The sequence below is a fragment of the Ostrea edulis genome, chromosome 2 (genome assembly GCF_947568905.1).
Source record: "Ostrea edulis chromosome 2, xbOstEdul1.1, whole genome shotgun sequence".
In the NCBI taxonomy this organism is placed as follows: domain Eukaryota; kingdom Metazoa; phylum Mollusca; class Bivalvia; order Ostreida; family Ostreidae; genus Ostrea; species Ostrea edulis.
Genome location: NC_079165.1, coordinates 41,476,038 through 41,498,098, shown reverse-complemented (window position 1 = coordinate 41,498,098; position 22,061 = coordinate 41,476,038). Strand labels below are relative to the sequence as shown.

The 22,061-nt window shown below is 34.3% G+C and overlaps 2 protein-coding genes across 2 annotated transcripts in view; one reads left to right on the top strand and one right to left on the bottom strand.

Moving 5' to 3' along the window:
• The window catches only part of LOC125678483 (tRNA methyltransferase 10 homolog B-like), a 22,376-nt gene extending 10,395 nt beyond the window's left edge, over positions 1-11,981 (bottom strand). The window contains exons 1-5 of the mRNA XM_048916969.2: positions 11,504-11,981; positions 6,948-7,068; positions 5,897-6,024; positions 3,963-4,136; positions 906-1,052 (exon numbers count right to left, since the gene is read on the bottom strand). Coding sequence (XP_048772926.1) covers positions 906-1,052; positions 3,963-4,136; positions 5,897-6,024; positions 6,948-7,068; positions 11,504-11,677 — 744 coding nt within the window. The 5' untranslated portion in view covers positions 11,678-11,981. The remainder of the gene's footprint in view (positions 1-905; positions 1,053-3,962; positions 4,137-5,896; positions 6,025-6,947; positions 7,069-11,503) is intronic.
• On the top strand, positions 11,976-22,061 carry LOC125678482 (iron-sulfur protein NUBPL-like). The gene is made up of 10 exons (XM_048916965.2): positions 11,976-12,056; positions 13,289-13,424; positions 14,834-14,868; positions 15,130-15,220; positions 17,835-17,874; positions 17,988-18,078; positions 18,316-18,409; positions 20,170-20,376; positions 20,562-20,644; positions 21,908-22,061. The coding sequence occupies exons 1-10, from the start codon at positions 11,994-11,996 to the stop codon at positions 21,977-21,979; spliced, it is 912 nt and encodes a 303-aa protein (XP_048772922.1). The 5' UTR covers positions 11,976-11,993; the 3' UTR covers positions 21,980-22,061.

The following is a 22,061-nucleotide window of genomic DNA, read 5'->3' as shown; positions in this document are numbered from 1 at the left end:
CCCCACTTTTTCGGATTTTCTTTAGTAAAATCACTGAAAACCTCTAAACAATTGTCCAAGAGTATGTTTTCCACCCATCAACTACCTAACATTGCTTCCTACGAGCATATTCTAAGCAATATCCATATCACAGCGCTCATTTAATCACGTTGGTATGGATGTCACGTGTTGAGTAGACAAATCACGTGCGATCCTAAAATATGACGTCATTTTAAAATGATAATTATATCTACTCTTTGCGTTTATATTTTCTACCGGTAGGGAGCAATTGTGTTTTGAATGTGCCTTTGTAAATTTAAATTTCCATAACACTCAGTGTGCATTTGATGCAACAGCAATCGAACAACCTTGGCTGCTTTATTTGAACGTGATTGGTTAGTTTGTCATCATGTTGCCAGCAGAAAGACAAGTCCTATATAGGCTATAATAGCCTGTAGAATTGAAGTTTTACTACAGAAAATAAGACTGGAATGTACGTATATCAAATGAAGGGGCTGCGGTCAGGAGCATCCTTCGATAGAATGCAGCAGGCAGCATTAGTAGTCCGCGGTGTCAGTCATTACAATACTAATTGGTACCAGGGAAATCGTTTGCAGTTCATATTGGAGAATCAAGCCGAAAAGCCTCTTGTGGTTTGGAAGACAGCAGAAAAAGGAAACTTGTAACGAAACCAAAAATGTCACTTAACAGAAATCGATTCCTTATTTCGGCTACACCATTGCCAGTGATTAGTTTGCGGAATAAAATCCTCATTGTTGTATATTTCTTTCTTATGTCATATCCTTCGCGTATGACCGTCAATATCTTGTAAATCTACTAAAAAAATTATAATTACTATTATCAAACCTGGTAATCTAATAATTGAATCTAATATTGTGCGACTGTTGTAATTGACGTGGTTGTACCTTGGTGACGCTCTCGTCCACAATTCCACCGATAACATACACCTTGTCCTTGTCTAAATCTTCCAACATGTCCGCGGCATCAGGGCTGAGGTATATGACGACATCGATGTTAAACATCTCCAAAATAGATGTCTCTGTCATTTCAACCTAACATAACACATATAAGAAGAATTCTGGAGATTATATCCTCAGTTTAAGCGCAGTTCTGTAACTGGACAAATTATAAAAAAAAACTTATTTTGATAGAATAAATTGTTAATGGAATTAATTTATACTGCATTACGGTACTTGAATAAGTACAGGTTTATATTGTTCTTTACTAATACTGAAAATCAGTGTCAAAGTAGGGAATTTTAAGTGCATGAAACTAATACAATTTTGCCTATTAGCCATCAATAATGCCGCATTGATACATCAAATATATTCACAGATGTTGCCAATGACCAAATTACATTCCTTATAATATTAAAGCTATTAAAAGCTAAATGACTTCTAGGGATTTTAGTAGAACAGGCTAGTGCTGCCTCTGCTCCTCCTCGAGACAAATGCTGTGAGTCACTGCAGCAATTTTCTACAGACATTCCATGACAGACATAAACACTTGAGAGAACAATGTGGATTTTTTTGAGTTTTTAGTGGAGAAGTTAAGGACAGCAGGTGGGAAGAACAGAAATCTGCGCACCACAAGTAAACAAAAGCAGTGATTGAATGCTGCATGGAGATGTGCAGGCTTGTGAAATGCAACTTCAGCTACATCGAAAAGCTAAAGATCAGTTCTACAATATATCACCCTAGCGAGGATTGAAGTGGTAGTGTGTTTGAATGTTCCACTTGAAGTAATTGCATGTTATATTTTTTTAAGTCCCACTCACATCTTTTTAAATCCCACTTGGGGTAAATGCTCAATGACATTATCATTTAAACCCCACTCAGAGCGAATGCTCGTTACTTCTATGTCCCACTCCAAGGGAATTTTTGTGACTTCTTTCAAGTCCCACTCGGAGGGAATGCTCATTACATATTTTATGTCCCACTCAGAGGTAATGCTCGTTACATATTTTATGTCCCATTCAGAGGTAATGAACGTTACATATTTTATGTCCCACTTGGAGGGAATGCTCGTTACATATTTTATGTCCCACTCAGAGGTAATGCTCGTTACATATTTTATGTCCCATTCAGAGGTAATGAACGTTACATATTTTATGTCCCACTTGGAGGGAATGCTCGTTACATATTTTATGTCCCACTCAGAGGTAATGCTCGTTACATATTTTATGTCCCATTCAGAGGTAATGAACGTTACATATTTTATGTCCCACTTGGAGGGAATGCTCGTTACATATTTTATGTCCCATTCAGAGGGAATGCTCGTTACATATTTTATGTCCCACTAAGAGGTAATGCTCATTACATATTTTATGTCCCACTTGGAGGGAATGCTCGTTACATATTTTATGTCCCACTCAGAGGTAATGCTCGTTACATATTTTATGTCCCACTCACAGGGAGTGCTCGTTACATATTTTATGTCCCACTTGGAGGGAATGCTCGTTACATTTTGTAAGCCCCACTCAGAGCAAATGCTCGTTATATCTTTTATGTCCCACTCGAAGGGAATATTCATTACACAGGAATACTTATTGCATCTACTATATACATGTATTTGTCCTAATCCTTGTTTATCTGAGTTTTTTTTAAGAGTGTGTTAACATTTTAGTTCACAGATGCGATGTTACATGAACCAATACTTCAAAATGAAACTTCATATAGACTAAGGGGTATATTATACAATTATTGAAATTTTTGAGGTTGGGATTTTTTAATTAACTTCTTATTTAGATAAATCATCGTATTGAGCTCAAAATGGCAATACATGTAATTGTTTTACTATATGATTGAAGGATTTAAAATCTTTCCATATATTTACTCCTAAAGTGCCTGGCCTTGTGAACGTCTGGTGCATGATCTAGTCGAAAGTGATTAGAAACACAAGTTTTCATTGGACAACCAAAATATGTAATGACCAATCATATCAATTGAGGCATTCCCAGCTTGCTTTTGGTCTGATAAATCATATAATAAGGGTATTATTCCTGTGAATAATAACATAGTATCTTAATTTGATGATATTTTCAAATGCAGTGTACTTTTGTTATTTTGAGGTATATACATCTAACATCACACCATATACTGTAAAACGTACTATCAAATGGTGAAGTGCTGGGGATGAACAATTTTTATAGTTTATAAATTAAATTCATTATACCCAATAAGTTCATGATATATTTTAAAACTACAGGAATGAAAATCTCTGAAGAAGTTCTCTGTAAACATGCATTCATTGTAAGCTTTTCGTTGTAACTGTGTTTTATTGTATAAGTCAGATTTCACATTTGATAGTACATATATACTATTACTACAGCAACTTGATCCGAAGAGTAGGATCATGTCACATTGACAGGCGCGGATCATCAGATCACACGAGACGCGAAGCGTTCAGTTTGATCTGATGATACGCACCTGTCAACGCGATGTGATCCAACTCTTTGGATCAAGTTACTGTAGTAATGATAAATTTATTATATACCCTGGCCCTTATGCATTTTAAATCGGAATCCACATTTATAAGATAATAAATGTATTCCAAATTATCAAAAACACAGATATGCAGTGAAATTATGTTTTATGCATGCAGTTTTGTTTGCGAGTCAGTCAATGTTTTCCACACAAAAAACGTTGTGTTGATGCATTGTGATGTCATCAGTTTCGGAGGATACTGATACGGAATCAGAAAACCACAGTGTGGTGATCCAGAAAACCGGATCACACTCTGTGAAATCCACAGTATCAAAAAACGAAACATTGATGGGTATATAATAAATGTACATGTACATATCATACTGTGTTCATTTGCATAAATGCAATTATTATGAGTTTATGACAGTCATAATAAAGTCATAAAGCAAATGCATCATAATTCCACATTCTTGTTTAGAGTATAAACATGTAACTGTAAAGTATCAAATTTACTTCACGAAACAGTACCAGTAATACCTGAAACAGTACCAGTAATAACTGAAATTTTTCAAAGCCATCAATTTTTCTGACACATTCTTGATATAGATCACCCTTTTTGTCAAACCCTGTGAAGTAAATGTGAGCTGGCACATCTGTCCTCCAGTTCACTCCATACAGTCTGCACAGCTGTTGTGCTAATTTGCTTTTTTCCTGTTGTAAATATAAAATATTGTAACATTAATTCAACTGCAATATCCTGCACAAGAAATATATTTTCTGGTTTCAGGATAGGACATCCCTTGTTTTTACATGCACTTTGCAATGAATGTATATCACCCATCAATAGAAATACAAGAAAAAGAAAACAATACTCAAAATGCACAATACACATGCCCAATATATGCAAGACAAGACATCAAGACTGGCATCCATAACCTAACAAGCAGACGACCTACAGATGACCACAGTACTGAAAGTCAACACATCCGCTTCAGAACCTGTGAAACTTGTCGCAAGTGATTTAGAGGAAGTAGAAACCTTCTCCTGGGTAGTGTTATCAACCAACAAGGAGGAACAGATGCAGATGCAAAAAGACATATTGGAAAAGCATGAACGGAATCCTCAAAAACATCCAGAAATCTCAACAAATCACAACACATACCAAAATCCACCCGTTTAACTCAAATATTTAATCGGTCTTGAAGAACAACAAAAATAACCATACGAAACATCCAGACATTAACCAACACCTGTTTCCAGAAAATCCTCTAAATTCACTGGCCAGATACATCAGCAACACACAACTATGGCAGAGAACCAACCAACCACCATCAAAAGTGAAGATCAGGAGAAGATGGATTGGACACATGCTGCACAAACTATTCAGCAACAATTCTTGCCAGGCACTGTCTTGGAATCTTCTGGGGATAAGAAAAGGAGGAAAATCCAGAACTCCTGGAGAAGGGACCTGGAGGCTGACACAGTAAACAGATGGGCCACACCAGGAGGGGGATGAAGATTGCACAGGATTGGGGACACGGGGGGGGGGGGGGGGGGGGGGGGGGGGGCTGTTGATGGGCTATTGCTCAGGAGCTCAGTAAGTAATATATTCAGTACTGCAGTAGTAATCAAAGAAAGGATTAATATCCAAATAAACCATTGTCTATAAGGTTCTTAAAAATGGCTCTGAAAGTGTTCTTTTGATGCTTTTTCTGATACCAGCGGGTGTTAATAAAATGTTAGTTCTACAATGGCTTTGCTAAACATCAAACTGGAGATCTCATTCTTATAAAGTATAACTTAAAAAGCAAAATGATTATTTTTCAAAATACACTTGGCATTGGGCAATGACACCATGGGGAACAAGTACATCAAGTTTGATGATCTTAGCCTTATTAGTACAGATGTAGTAATTTTCCTTAATGATTACCAATAAAAGTAAGACTTTGGCCTTGAGAAATACTATAGAAATATTCTCACTACAGGAAACATGTGTACCAGGTTTGATTATTCTAGCCTTAATAATACTTTTTATTTGCTAGGTTCAAGAATAGGTCAAGAAATCCCAATCTCAAACTTGATCTGTAACCTATTGATATAAGTTCATGTATAAATATTCAATCCAATAGCTGCAGGGGTTGCCAAAACAAGTCCAGAAAACTGTCAATACACTGTACTCAGATACACAAACACACAGGTTGATCATTATAGGGATCCTGCCTATAGAAGCCTGGGGCCAAATAAAACAGAATCAGTGAACATACTTTACAAATATATATAATTTTGTAACATCTCATTTTCAATCATTTAATGCACAAATTTTATAATGTGAATGTAAATGAATTTTAAATGAAAATGAAAATTGCCAAGCTAATTACAATTTACCTTTAAGGTCATCAGTTGGCAGGTATGCATAATTACAATTTACCTTTAAGGTCATCAGTTGGCAGATATGTATAATTACAATTTACCTTTAAGGTCATCGTGTTCTCCATACTCAAATCAATGCAAATTCTCTGACCACACATCATAGCCGTTCCCAGTTTAGACTTTATTTCTACTCTTAGCTCCTTTTTTGATGGCTGAACAGTATACTTTCCTCTGCAGATTTCAGCAAAAACAACGCAGCATAAAAAGACGATAGAATTCTTATTACATTAGAGGCAGTCTATGAAATAGGAGCTCTAATATTCTTTTCGACCATGCAGTTAGAGACTTTACAGAAATGACCCCCTAACACCTACATCAACAAATAGCTAGTATATGTAGCTAATCTTCCTTGTTGTTTGTATGTCCGACTTTTAAAAATCATAATTATTAGGTGTGAATTTTTCAGAAATGTTATCATATGAATTTATGAAACAGAAATTGAGTTCCACTCTGCATACCGGTACTTTCCTTTTTAAGCTGTTTGGTATAAATACAGCCTACATATTGTACATGTATGCGTACAAGAAACAGGAATTTTGCATACTTTCCTTTTTTAAGCTGTTTGGTATAAATACAGCCTACATATTGTACATAAATTGCATACAAGAAACAGGAATTTTGCATACTTTCCTTTTTTAAGCTGTTTGGTATATATACAGCCTACATATTGTACATAAATTGCAGACAAGAAACAGGTACATGTATTGCATACAAGAAACAGGAATTTTGTCCAGTGAATACACAAGGAGGACAGGTGATGACAGTTTGATTTATATAGCTGATAAGGTTCTGTTATGGTTATATAAGTACATGTATTACATATGAATTTAACATATTATGTGTTATTGTAAATAATAAGTCAATCACTAAAAGATAACTTGTACATTTTAAAAATGTTACTTCCATTTAATTTTCTTAACATTGGAATTAATATAACTAAAAAATTATCAAATACTAAAGTAATAAATTCAATATTTAAAAACAATTATGAATTATGAAAAGGATGTTTTCTTCAATCTTAACATGAGATATATGTTAACCTCTTTTATACAGTTATAATATCACCTATTGATTGTTTTGTACAATACATACTTAATTGTTCAGTGTTTGATTCTTCTCGCAGTCTCTGTTTCTGCAGCTGTCTTTTCTCCTTTCGCAATTCCCTTTTCCTTTGCATCGCTAACTCATGTTTTAATCTCTTCTTTTGTGATCTCTGAATTCAGAAAAAAATACTTATCAAAACAATGCATGTACGCTCTGAAACAAATTAACATCTTTCCTGAATGATAACAACTGTATTCCAAAATATCATATCGTTAATGTTGCCTTGTCATCGAATACCTATATTTCACTTCATCTTTCTGTGATGAGTTGGAAGATAAAATCAACCACGGCATCCTACAATGGTGTTGTGTCTTTGATCACTCAATAAAACAATTTGTTGAATGGTATATGTTCACATATCAAACTTGTTATTAATGAAATCTACAGGATATACATGCTATGCACCTCACATACCCAATAAACTATACAGCGAGTCCTTATATTTATGTATGAAATAAAACTGAAAATATAAAATCAACATATCAAAAATATACTGCCTAATAGACATGGAAATACACATGGTATTCTATGTGACATGTAATTTCCATAGTCTCCACCCACTGATGTCATTCATTTGCATGCAAGTGAGAAATTTACATCCACTTGTGTATAAATGGAAAAATTAACACAATTGGAGCTTCAAAGGGTTATCACAGTTGGAAATGTAAATACATATAAACAATAACTGATATTATGGTTTAGGAAATTTAAATATTTTCCCTTATAAAGCAATGAAAGATATGCATGAGGCCCATGAACCACATTAATACTCACCCAAATATTAATTTCTCATAATTATCAATCATGGCCCTATACAGCTAGTCTATTGCCAGGGGCCATATTGTGAATAAACTTAAATCTACACTACTATAGTAAACTTGCATATTAAGCTGACATAAACTTGAATATTAAGTTGATATAAACTTGAATCTACACTACTACAGGAAGCTTGCATATTAAGTTAACATAAACTTGAATCTACACTACTACAGGAAGCTTGCATATTAAGTTGACATAATGTATCTTTGTGGTTTTTGAGAAAATTATTCCTAAAAAATTTAAAAGATTTTCCTATATTTCTACACAAAACTTGATTTTTAAAAAAAAAACTTGCATCTTTAGTATATAAGGAAGTTTTCATGCAACTTGTCAAATTCTTATAGAATAATTCTAATTTCTTAATTTCACCACCTCTGTTTTCACTGTTTCTTCATTTAATATCTCCCCTTTGGAGGGGAATGCTTATCAATATTGAACAATCGTAAATTCTTTTCAACTAAGAAATATTTGGATTAAGTTTAGTTGGATTAAGGATGTTGCAGTGACCCTTGTAAGGAAGATGGAAATATGAAAAGTTAGGCCAGACAGACGATAGACAGACACTGAACTAAATTTCATCAGGAAAGCTCACCTTAGCAGATAAATATACAAATTAAAACCCCTGAGGGACTTAAACACACATTATACAGATTGCCAGTCTAACACCTTAATTCACTCAGCTAACAAGATAGATGAAGAATATTTAAAGGACAAAGAATATTTTCCTAAATTTATATGTTTTTATCTTGGTGAATTCCATTAGCAAAAATTTGTGACAAGTAGTGTTAATGCTCAATAAAGCCCCTTGCCAAACAGATGTAAGGTAACAATTTGGTCATAGATTGGCCATAAACAGTAATTTAATAAATGTACCATTATAAAAATTTACTACCCAATTAAGTGCATTCTTGTTCTAGGTAAATTGTATAGTGTATAAAAACACACAGTAAGATAGTGTATAACTTTAAGAAGATAAATTATATGTTGCACAGCTATAACAATAACTATGTCAAACTATTTTGATATAAATGAACATTTTATTTCAACCATATAAAAAGTCACTTTGAGGTTCTCGCATGGACTAGTACCTATCACATAAATTTCAACCATCTAGATATAAGTGACAAATTGATCTGATTATTAAATGTAAAGAATACAGCTTTCTTTATTTCTGTGTGGAATTTGATTATTAAAAGTTTTGTAACATGTTTTTTTTTCTTTTTAAGAAAATGTTTTCCATGCCCATAACTCATCTGTCAAGAGCATGCATGTATATATTGCACTTTCTTGTACTTTGTATACAATTGACATTTCATTCTATTCACGTTATTAAGTGACGTTATTAATACTTTAGTGACATTATCATGATTTTAAGTGAATGCTTACAAATACAACAAAATGTTTCAGATGCCATTTGGTATTTATTTACATGTGCTGATATACATATCTTATATATTTAAATACATGCTTTTTCTTATATAAATGCTAAATATTCTCAGTGCATAAAAACCATGGTTTCCATGGTGCAGAAACTGAAGAAAACAAATGGTTTGTGCAAGATTTTAGTTTGAAAACTTCAAGTTTACAAGGGTTTACGGAGTGTGCAAACCTAGGCTGTCCCCGATTCCATGTGATTTACGCAGCAGAAACTTGCTGAAAGCTAAGGTTTCTGCAATGTTTCCGCAATACTGAAACTAGTCACCACCCTAGGTTTCCGCATGGATTACATACTACTGAAACAGATCTGACATGAGAATTGTCAAATTAATAGCTTTAAAACTTTGCATAAACACTGTTAAGAAGTAAAATAAGGTCAGTTCTGTATATCATACAATTATTGATATTTTCTTCGTCAATACAATACTATAGCTATACTCAAAAAGTATAATATTCACTCAGAGCCTGAACAATGTGGTGAATATTGTACTTCTAGGGAAGCTAAAGCATTGTATTGTCCAAGAAAATGTCAGTAACAGTTTTATTCATATATGATTGAATAATTTATAATATCAAAACTTAAATTGCTACTAGATTCTATGAAATTATACCTGCAGGTGTTTTTTTAAGGTCTTGATTTGAAATGCCTGGGCCTTTCCAATTTGGAAAAATAGTCACATTTGCTTGAAATTGGGAAAAATGTTTCATACAAAGAAGAAGAGAGAAAACCAATCAAAAGTGCATTAAGGTATAATTGGACTCCTTCTGACTTTCAATTTGGTCAAAGCTTGACTCATTCAAATAAGCAGAGGCCAAAAAATTAGGTTTACTTAACAATTTTGAAGCAGAAATTGAAATTTGTGGGCCTGTAAAGGAGATTTATGAACAATTAGGCTACCCTGCTTGATTTATTTTCATTGTTTGGAAATTTCAAAGCAAAAAATTGGGAAGAATGCCTGCTTTTTAGCATTGGGAATGCTCATGATTATTCAATAATACATGTATAATAATGAACTATACAAGTATACAGATGTATATATTACATACTAGTGCATATAATTATGTTATAATATTGTAATCCCATTAGTGGGTGATAAACTATAACTATCTACCATACTATCAAGAGTCAAACCAAAACAAACAAAAAATCCTATGACTGCAAACTCTGAAAAGATATTTGAAGACAAAAAAATATTTTCTATTCAAAATACATGAAATTTCTTATTGGTTGAAGACAGCAATTATTTTGTAACTTTTCAAAATGCGACATCTTTGCATTTGTAGCGGTCAGCCTGGTTCGATCGCTGGTGGCCAGAGAGCTCAGTTGGTAGAGCACCTAACTAGAGATTCAGGGGGCCCGGGTTCGGATCACGGTCTGGTCCATTGCATTTTCTCCTTTCTTGTTAGACCAGCCCCTGGTATTGACAGGTGAAAATGCCTGCCAGGGGATTAAGATCCTGGGTTGATGTCTTCAAGTGTGAAGATATTTAAGGAGGGAGGAATATAGCAGTCAGCCAGGTTCGATCGCCGGTGGCCAGATAGCTCATTTGGTAGAACATTAGACTTGAGATTCAGGGGGCCCGGGTTGGAATCCTGGTCTGGTCCGTTGCATTTTTTTCCCTTCCTGTTACACATTTATTTATGACCGAGGCTATCCGCACGACGGTCGTGCTAATTGCACCAGTTATTCGCACGACAAAGACAATTTAAAACTGGGGGCCTCAAGGCAGCACCCAGACCCTGTGTCTTATATGAAGTTGCGCCCCACTAACTGCCATTCCTAGATCCACCCCTGCAAAAAAAAGGAGGATTGGGGGTGAACACCTTCCTCCAACCTTGTGAACAACACCTCTATAAATCTAAATCGAATAACATTTATTTTATTGAGTTCTTTGGGATATATCTGGGATTTCATAGGGTATTCTTGGGGTTCTATGGGATAAAAAGACAATTGAACAATGAACCTCAATCTCTCCACCACGAAAACTGACTGTCATTATTTTAATCATTAATATAACAAAAAAGAAATAGTTAGAACTTGATGTTGTTTAAAATTCAATCATATTTGCATATTACATTATTTATTGCATCTCTCTCTCTCTCATTTCCCAAGAGTTGAATTGACACTCCTTCTTTATACACACGTATGACATTTAAGAAATTGCAAATTCTTTAAAAAAGAAATGGCTAAATAAAGCTACATGACATATCTTGATAAAGCTAAAAAAAACTTTATCAATCAACAAAGCTAAATCAAAATATTATGCTGGAGTTCACTTGATAGATACCGGCAATGTCTTCAATCCTGTAGCACCAGAGTCGATATCGTTTGTCGTTTCCTCAAATTCCTGCTCAGACGGAATATCGAGAGTTGCTAAATTGTCGTCTTTGATAGCTATAGTGTCATCTATGAACATTGCCTTATATTTCATCTGTATTTCACCTTCTAGCGTGTCACACATTACTGTTTACACTTGATAAATTCAAGAAGAGGCAGTTTGTTTCCTTTCTACATGCGACTTTCGGTTTCAAATAAAAAATATCCGGTCTGCAATTACTAGACAATTTGACCAATGATTGCTTCTTTAAGAATTTTCCAAAAATGAAACAAACGCGTAATTTTGTGCGAAATGAATATATTCATTCATTTTAAAAAATATATCATATCTTCAAAATTTTATGAGAACAATCATTTTATTTTAGAATATATCAAATTCATGTTTTTTAATCTTTCCGAATTAACTAAGAACGAATGATCAATTATTTGATACAGGGAAAATGAAAGTAAACAAAACTTTTCGAAAGTTTGGAGAAAGAGTTTTTGGGAATGCATACCAACTTGTAAGCAAATTGTTATAGATTTCATGAAATTATTTAATCAGATGTTTTCAGAAAGTGATATGGAGCATTGAATCAGAGTTTTGTTTTATATGTTCCGAGTTCAATGGTATGTGTACTGTAGCTTGTAGGCCTAGTTAGGCTAGTACAGGTAATTCTCTCTGCTGACTTTAGTTATTTTTAGGTTCGTTGGTATAAGCCTAGTAATCCTGTACTGATATAATATACAGCACGTTATTGAACTATAATGCTATTTATTGTTTTGTATGTGTAGTGATCATGCTGTACTCGTTATGTAAGCAGAGAACTATCGCCCTATGTTGCTTACCTTTACATGTTGTCACAAGCCACATTAGGAAACATACTGATAACAGCAACATCCTGTATCCGCTTCAACATGGCTGTCGAAGCAGACACTCCTGTGAGTCTGAGATCAACTTCTTGAATTTGTGGACAATGTCACCAACAAGAGCAATAGACTTATACCATCTTAGACCAGGCATCCTCACCATTTTGCCTTCCAACTTCTATCAAACAATACTTCCTATCAAAAATTCTCATTTTTTTCCATGTACCACCAGGGAGTGGAACACATTACCACCAGGAATTGTGTCTCTCAAAACACCTGAAAGCAGGTGTCCAAACAAAAATTTTGAAACATACAGTTTTATTTTTAAATTTTTTACTTTCGCTCGCTCAGTGGCAGAATAATCAACCAGATGATGGTGGCCATTACCAGGCAGAACCTGACCTCAAATTTCAAGACCCATTTTGTGACCGTACAGCTACTGCAAAAGTAGGCATGACCTAAATCAAGACAAATGTTATTTACTTTTGAGTGGCTAGGGTAAAATCTGTCAACTGAATCCATCGTTTAGAAATATTAGAATAAAAAAATATATCAATTGATTTATTTAAATCATTTGATTTGATTTGAAATTATTATTAATTTTATTGATATGACCAAAATTCCTGCAACAGACATTTCTTGTCGCATTTTTCGTTTATTGGGCCACCAGAACTGTTGATCTTGACAACACATCATTGATAGAGGCAGTACGCGTATTCTTGCTTGAGAAGGGGTCGCATGTAGAATGGCAGGCACAAAAGCTGGTGCTGCTACTACTAGTGTCGTGAGGTGATATAGGTCTAACGAAATTACACTCAATTAATATTATGATTAATATATCATAAGTCGTATAGAAATATTTACAAAATCGTTCTTTGCACTGTAGACTTTTTCAAGAAGTGCAAATGGACAACAACAGAAAATGGCGAAGGGGCTGCCCAAAAAAATTCCAATTGCAGGTGTTGAAAAGGTCATTGTTGTTGCTTCCGGAAAAGGTGGAGTTGGAAAATCAACAACTGCAGGTATGCTTACTAAACTATGAAAGAAAATATATTTGACTTGATAATAATTATATAAAATATGATTGTTTGTCTATTCATTCTATTTACAAACCTGAACCTGAGCTTTTTGAATGCATATGATTTTTGAGGACTCAACTTCCGATTTCTCGAAGTTTTTAATCTCTCAAAGTAATCTGATGGTTCAGATTTTTATCCTTATGAAAAAAAACCTATTTTCTGACTTACTCTCGTTTTCTCAAACTCTTCGATTTCTCAAAATAAAACTGAAGTCTAGTTTATAGATAATCATTTAAACCTCAAAGTACTGATTGCTTATACAGGCAATCAGTCACCTATGACTGACCTACTGGTAGCACCATTGTTATGAAAACACAGTAGGGCTAAATCAGCAATGACTCTTCATTGGGTATCCTGATGTGGTTTGTTAAATGATTGGTTGCAATTATCAATAAACCTAAAAGTTAGATGATAACTGTAAGGTGTCATACTAATTATGAGATGTATTCATTGCTGCAACAAATAAATAATAAATAAACACATTTTCTTTATTCATATTTCAGATGAAATAATATTTAGAATTCAGTACATGTATATTACTTGATGAAAACAAAATTATAAATTTTACCAGTTCCACCCTCACACAATGTAAACAGTTGCATCAGCTTAGTGTAAAAATTAAAATCAGTTAATCAAAGTGCTGATTTCCGTGCTCTCTAAAACCCAGAACTCCCAAAGTTTTATTGAGGTCCTGTGGACAAGAATTGCCTGTAATCTAAATTAATCAGTTTTGTAAAGGGTATTTCATTATGTTTTAAAGTGACTTTTGGCACAAACACAGCCATTATATATTGTACACCATTTCAAACAATTTTCCATCTTCAAGCTAAGGGTTTTTGGTCCACTCTGCTCCTGTTTGTGGGGAGCTGAGGGGACTGGAAACCCTTGACTTGCACAGATAAAATTATCAGAACTCTTCAGTTTGAGTTCATTTAATTAAAAAGTTACAGGTCACTTGCATTAAGTTGTAACAAGAAGGGGAAAAAATGCAGTGTACCAGACTAAGATTTGAACCCGGATCCCTTGAATCTCCAGACAAGTGCTTTACTAAGAGAAATGATTAAATCTGTGTAAACTACGTACTAGTATTCCTTGACTGTCTTCATACTCTAGAGCCAGAATCCTCTAGCAGGCATTTTTACTTGTTTGTTCTGGGGTCTGGTCTACATCACCAAATGTAACAGCTTACTAACAGGAATAGGAAACCAACATTACAGACCGTGTAGACTTGAGTTCTCCTGTTTTCTTTAGTTTGCTGGTCAATATTTTAGTTTAAAAAATAAATGGCTGTTATAGAGCTAAGAATTTACACATTTTATAGTAGTTCTGAATTATTCATAATAATTTTCCAGTGAATCTTGCTCTTGGACTGGCTGCAAATGATGAGGTAAGATTTCATCTTGTCTCTTCCAATCATTTTACCACAATTTGGTATTGACATAAAATCGTAATTAGCTCTGAGTTAAGTATTTAAACAGGAATAAAGGCACCCGTCTTCCTAATCATGCTTTCATTTGTCTTCAATGTTCAAGTAAAATTCCTAAGTTACAAATAGTCTGATTCTTTTTGTTACTTCTTTACTACCAGACAGTGCAGTGTTATTTGATCCATATATCTTTGTAGTACTATAGCACTTTTCTATTGCCAGTCCAGTCGAGTTGGGTTACTTGATGCTGATGTGTTTGGGCCCTCACTGCCAACCATGATGAATCTCAATGCAGAACCAGAATTAAATAAACGTAGGTGAACTACTGCTACTTGTATTATTGACATGTGATTTAATTTTAGATTTATAACACAATTTCACTGGTGCAAATTACTTTTAACAACATTTTTTATATTGTATACAGTAATTGATGTGAAATCTTGGGAATAAAGTCACAATAGGTTTGGCTCCTCTATTTCCATTTTGTTACAGCAGTTTGAAATGCATATTAAATTGCTCCAACTTACTTTTCATCATATGAAATGTGTAGACACACAATCTGACTAAAGTACAGACCTATATTATGACTAAAGTACAGACCTATATTTATACCCCCCGCAACAAGTTGTGGGGGGGGTATACTGGAATCGGGTTGTCCATCTGTGTGTCCGTCCGTCCGTCTGTAGACGCAATGGTTTCCGGGCTCTAAAGCATTATCCTTTCCACCTACTGTCACCATATCATATATATGGACTACCCATGGGATGAAGATGTTCCCTATCGATTTTGGGGTCAAAAGGTCAAAGGTCAAGTGCACTGGACATCGAAGTAGCAATATGGTTTCCGGGCTCTAAAGCGTTATCCTTTCCACCTACAGTCACCATATCATACATATGGACTACCCATGGGATGAAGATGTTCCCTATCGATTTTAGGGTCAAAAGGTCAAAGGTCAAGCGCACTGGACATCGAAGTAGCAATATGGTTTCCGGGCTCTAAAGCGTTATCCTTTCCACCTACATTCACCATATCATACATATGGACTACCCATGGGATGAAGATGTTCCCTATCGATTTTGGGGTCAAAAGGTCAAAGGTCAAGCGCACTGGACATCAAAGTAGCAATATGGTTTCCGGGCTCTAAAGCGTTATCCTTTCCACCTACAGTCACCATATCATACATATGGACTACCCATGGGATGAAGATGTTCCCTATCGATTTGGGGGTCAAAAGGTCAAAGTTCAAGTGCACTGGACATCGAAGTAGCAATATGGTTTCCGAGCACTAAAGCGTTATCCTTTCCACCTACAGTCACCATATCATACATATGGACTACCCATGGGATGAAGATGTTCCCTATCAATTTTGGGGTCAAAAGGTCAAAGGTCACGCGCACTGGACATCGAAGTAGCAATATGGTTTCCATTTAAATTCTTTAATGGCTTTTTTCATCGCATGGAGATGCTGTGTTCCTAGATACCTTTTGGATCATAATACTGAAGTTTTACTTATTACCAACACCCTTTGGGAGATTGGGGTAAGCGGGGGGTATTCTTAGTGAGCATTGCTCACAGTACCTCTTGTATTATATATAATAATATAGGTCTGTACTTTAGTCAGATTGTGTAGACACATGTATTACTTTCAATCCTTAGATAATACATTTTATACAAGTTAAAGAGAAAGTGAGTTTGTCCATCAATGCATCTGCATCAGGTGTCTGTGTATTTAGTTAATAAGAAATTGTATGTAATTTCTCAAGAAGAGCTACATATAGGTCATAGGGTGATTAATTTTTTTTAATAACATGCAATGAATCAGTAATAGTTTTTAATGATTATAGTATACCTCTCTGTATTTTCATATCATTTGACTTAAATATCTAGTAAATTCCTACATACAATAGGAATTTACTCTGTTGATTCACTCATTCATTTATACAGTAGTCAATGTCATTCTCATGGATCATGTCTGAAAATTCAGTTTGTGTATCTGCACTTGTTTCACAGTAAATTTGAGAAAGGATACTAATTTTTGCCAATCAACGTTTGCTAAGCTGTGGACCAAACATAGGCTTGTGAATAATGTTCAGTATATTGACAATATGAATCCAACATGGTCTGTTTTTCAATCACCCTAATCAGGTTGGGGGGAACGTAAATTCTACTATAATCTAGGTATATCACTGTTATAGTTAGATTCTGCTATATTTTCAACCGTAGATGGTCTCGATTTCCTCAGATTACATACTAGTCAATTAAAATGCAAGTCATGATGGGTATAAAAAAGAACAATAATTGGCATGCCTACATTTTATCAAATTTTCTGCTGTTGCGTTTGAAAATCCTCATGGACCTGCAGAAATGTTGTTACAGTCGAACTTGTCTAATCCAACAACTGTATATTCCATTCCACTGTGAATTACAACTCTATTTCAATTCCCTATTCATGTACGTGTATCTTTTTCCTTGATCTTTATGCTGTGCTATCCAAACATTCTGTCTCATCCAACACAGAATTTATCTCAAAGAGCATGTTTTTATTAGACATGATCCATTTTACTTTTAAAGTATATTCCAACATACCCACTATAGGTCAGTTGTTAGCCATCCTCACAAAGTTAGGTGTTCTGAGTCTACTTATGTCTGTGGGATGGACCCGAGTGGGCTAGGGACCCCTGATGTTGGGAGAATGATTGTTAGCTGGCTCCTGATTGGTTCAGTCCTTTTCAAGGTGTTGCATCTTGGCTAAAATGTTTCAAAAAAGATTTCGTTCTTGAATCAATAGCTGTGAATACTTAACATGCTTAATGTGAGCCTCTTGTTTGAAAATGTGGTTTCTTTCACCTGACACTGAACCAAAACTTTGCAAGTACATGTATATATTGAATATTTAAAGGTAATTTTTTTTCTATATTTTATTGCAGAAAATTTAATGGTACCACTACAAAATTATGGGATAAAATGGTAGGTATACATAATAATGTTTTTTGATTTATTATTAATATCTATGATTTTAATTTTTAAAGACTTATGAAATATAAATTGCTGAATTGTACAAAAACAGTTACTTTTTCTAGCATGTCTATGGGATTTCTTGTGGAGGAGAATGCCCCCATAGTATGGAGAGGGTTAATGGTGATGTCTGCCATACAAAGATTACTTAGGCAAGTACGTATTGTGTCTTCCCTTCTTTATTCTTGTAAAAATTACATGAATAATTTGTATTTTGCTGACTTCAAACATGGAAAGAACCTTGATAAATGTAATCAATTTTGAGAATATTTTTGATTCCTTTGATTCTCTGTTTCTAAGAATTTACAAATAGATCTATTGTGTGTTACATGTACTATCACAAAATTTACACGAGAACAATATAGTGTACAGTATTTCATTTCCATGTAACAGGTGGCTTGGGGTCCCTTGGACTATCTTGTAATAGATATGCCTCCAGGAACCGGGGACACACAGCTGTCAATATCACAGAATATCCCCATCAATGGTAAGATTTCAGCCCTTCCTAACAGTGCATGTATAATATACAGGGTTTGTCAATTTCACACAACATTTGGAACTCAAAGACCTATAAAACAATGTGTACCAATTTGACCCTTTAGAATGACTTTATTTTGAAGAAGGGTGTGTGCACAATTTCTTATGTGCTATTATTAGAAAATTGTTGGTAATGATATAAGAGATATAATGTCATTTAACATTGTTTGGATATTTGAAATTCTAACAAAAAATGCACAATTTCATTGAGTTTTCTTTTCCAAACTATAGAGCGACATTGTGAACAAGATGCATGATGTTACTACACATGTATAATCTTTCAGATATATATGTGATGTCATTGGTAGAAATATTGATTTTGTTCTCAAAGTTGCTCTGTGTTTTTCAAACTAAGGTAATAATTACATAGCAACATGATTTTGCTGTGAAAAACCCTAAATATAAGTTGTGGTTTACTTGGAAACAATTCATACAAAAGCTGATCACTTAAAAAAGAAAAAAAGAAATTTAAAGGTGTAATAATGCATAACAAAAGCATTATGGTGCAAAAGAAAGGTGTAGTAACGTGAAATAAAAGCGTAATAATGTGAATGAAAGGCAAAATGATGAGAAAGAAAGGCGTAATAACGTGAAATAAAAGCGTAATAATGTGAATGAAAGGCAAAATGATGAGAAAGAAAGGCGTAATAACGTGAAAGAAAAGCGTAATACCATGAATTAAAGGCTTAATAACACAAGAGAAAGGCATATTTATGCAAATTAAAGGCATATTAATGTGATACAAAGGCGTATTGACGCAGATTCAAAATGTGTTAAAACGTGAGAGGAAGGCGTAATAATACAAATAAAAAATATATAAACAGTGTACGTTGAATATTATATTATTTATTTTGCATTATTACGCCCTTCATTTGTGTTATAACACCTTTGATTTGCATGATTATGCCTTTAAAAATATTTTTTGTTTTTTTTTTAATTGATCCTAATCAGCTTTCGTAAATTCATGATAACAAACTATAAACTATACATGTATAAACATTGACGTCTCAATGCTGACCTCACCAGTTACATTGGAATGTACCATCAATGGCTATTCCAACTTGTAGACTGACAAGCATGTAGAAACATGTATTACAATGACACTGTCAAAATAATGCTTCTAACTGTAATGTATAGATATGAGCTATAAATGTGTATTTTATCTGCATACTGTAGTGTATCATCAGCAGGATAAACATAAGACATTAAACTTTTAAGTGTTTAAACAAGCACATTGCACTTAAATTTATGTTTTCAGTCTAAGAAAGTTAATGGACAGCTGACTATCAATTACAAGATTTCTTTAATGATGCAGAACTGTTAATTTGTCAAAAAAGGATTAATTTAAAAAATATATTTTTAAATAAATCTGAAAGGTTTCACTTCAGTTTTCACATTTTTATGAGGTTCATACCAGATATAGTCTGTTATGCAAATACATGTATCCTTATTATTTGTGATGCAACTGTACATGGTAATTTTCTCTCAAAATACATGTATTTTCCATCTTGCAGGGTTTGTGGTGGGGGGGGGGGGGGGGGGGGGGTTTGTTGGAAAAATGATCCTTTCATTCACAAAATAAACCCAGGTCCTAATAGGTGATTCTGATAGTCCCCCCAAAAAATTCCCTTTACTTACTGTGAAATAAATTTTTACAAATCTCACCACCTTGTGGCGTACCCAATCTGAATTTTTCTATTATACTCTTAGGTGCAGTAATTGTGTCAACTCCACAGGACATTGCTTTGTTGGACGCCAGGAAGGGTGCAGAAATGTTCCGTAAAGTGGACGTTCCCGTCATGGGCCTCGTCCAGAACATGAGTATTTACACTTGCCCTAAGTGTGGTCATCAGGAACACATCTTTGGGAAGGATGGAATAGGCAAAATAGCCAAGGCCATGAATCTGGATATTCTTGGTAAATAGCATTGATTTATACTCAAGTTTTTCTCTAGATAACTTTCTGTTCTGTTGGTGAATCATCAATGTTGTACATGTACTAAGGTCCAGGAAAGATTATGAAATAGGTGGAGTCTTTTTGAAAATTCATTTGAAATCAAATGAATTGAGAGAGTTGTTTAACTGTTGTTTGTTTTTAAACAGGAGACATTCCTTTGAACAGACATATAAGAGAGGGCTGTGATTCTGGAAAACCTGTACTGATTACAGATCCCAGCAGTCCAGAGGTAGGAATTGTAGCAAAAACTAGGAGACCTATTTAATTTTGTTTTGTTTGAAACATGTTACATTTTCACAAGTCAAGGATTATTGATTCGTTACCTAGCACTAACCCTTGACATCAGTGACTATCAAAAAGTTGGACTCGTTCTGATTGGTTTCACAGAAGTGGGAACCAATGAAAATGCGGTTCTATTCATAACAACACGAAGAGAGAGATTCAAATAAAAACACGTGTATTGATGCCTACAGTTATGGCTATTTCAATTGCGTGTGTTGTATGAGATCACGTCATTTGTAACCATGTACACCATAACAAGATGCAGTGATTTCATTGGATGTTTTATTTATAGTGGATTGCATAATGGTCTAATGAGCCCAACTTTTATATAGGGACTGATGTTAAGGGTTAGTGCTAGGTAACAAATCAATAACCCTTGACTTGTGAAGATGAACATGTTAATGTAAACTATTTTGTAATGTAAACTATTTTGTGATTAAGCTGTGTAAAAAGGCAAATCATCATTGTTATCAGATACATGTTCTTCTCCGATTTTAAGGGGATTTTTGTGAATCTAATTTATACACACACACTTTTTATATGGGTTTGGGGTCAGTTGTACATGTACAATGTACTAAAATCATCAGGCACTATGTCCATGTGTCTGTAGACACGAGATTAAGATCCGTGTTTGACTCTGATCTCATATTATGACAAGTGGAATACAAACCAAATATGACAGACATGTATCTTGGAAAGCTTCTTCCAACTCATGGTCCAGAAGCTGCATCAAACCTATATTTTATGTTCAGTGAATCTGGTTAAGGATTTAGTATTTAGGTCTTTTCCCAGCTTATTGCAGGCAATTTATTAATAAAACACGTCCTTTGCTACATGTGTAGTTTTAATGCATTTTAGTGTTGATGTTGCTTCATAAAATTAACCCAAAAGTACCTTTTGATGAGAAATATCTGAAACAAATCAAGGGACAATTGCCATTACAATATATTTGTGTGAACAATGATTTTGCAAGGTGCACTGTGGATTATAAATATACAAGGCTGCAGGATAGGTTATTTAGAAAGAATGTGGTGTGCACATATAGTTTTTCAATGATATCCAGCGTTGGTTATGCCCTGTACTGGGGGGTGGGGGGTAGTTCCACTACGTGTAGGACAACTGTTTTAGTCTAAATTCTCTATTCTAATCTGTGTACAAAGGATATTTAATATAATCTCAATCATTGTTGTTTTGGGGTTTTTTTTTACAGTCAATCATCTACAAAGATATAGCCAAAAACGTTGCAGACATTTTGAAGACACAAAGAGATAAAGTTTCATAATGATGTAAAATTCATTGTTATTGTGTGCATGATTTTATGTCCGTGTTTGTGTGATAATAAAAATAAAATGTTTATCTATTTA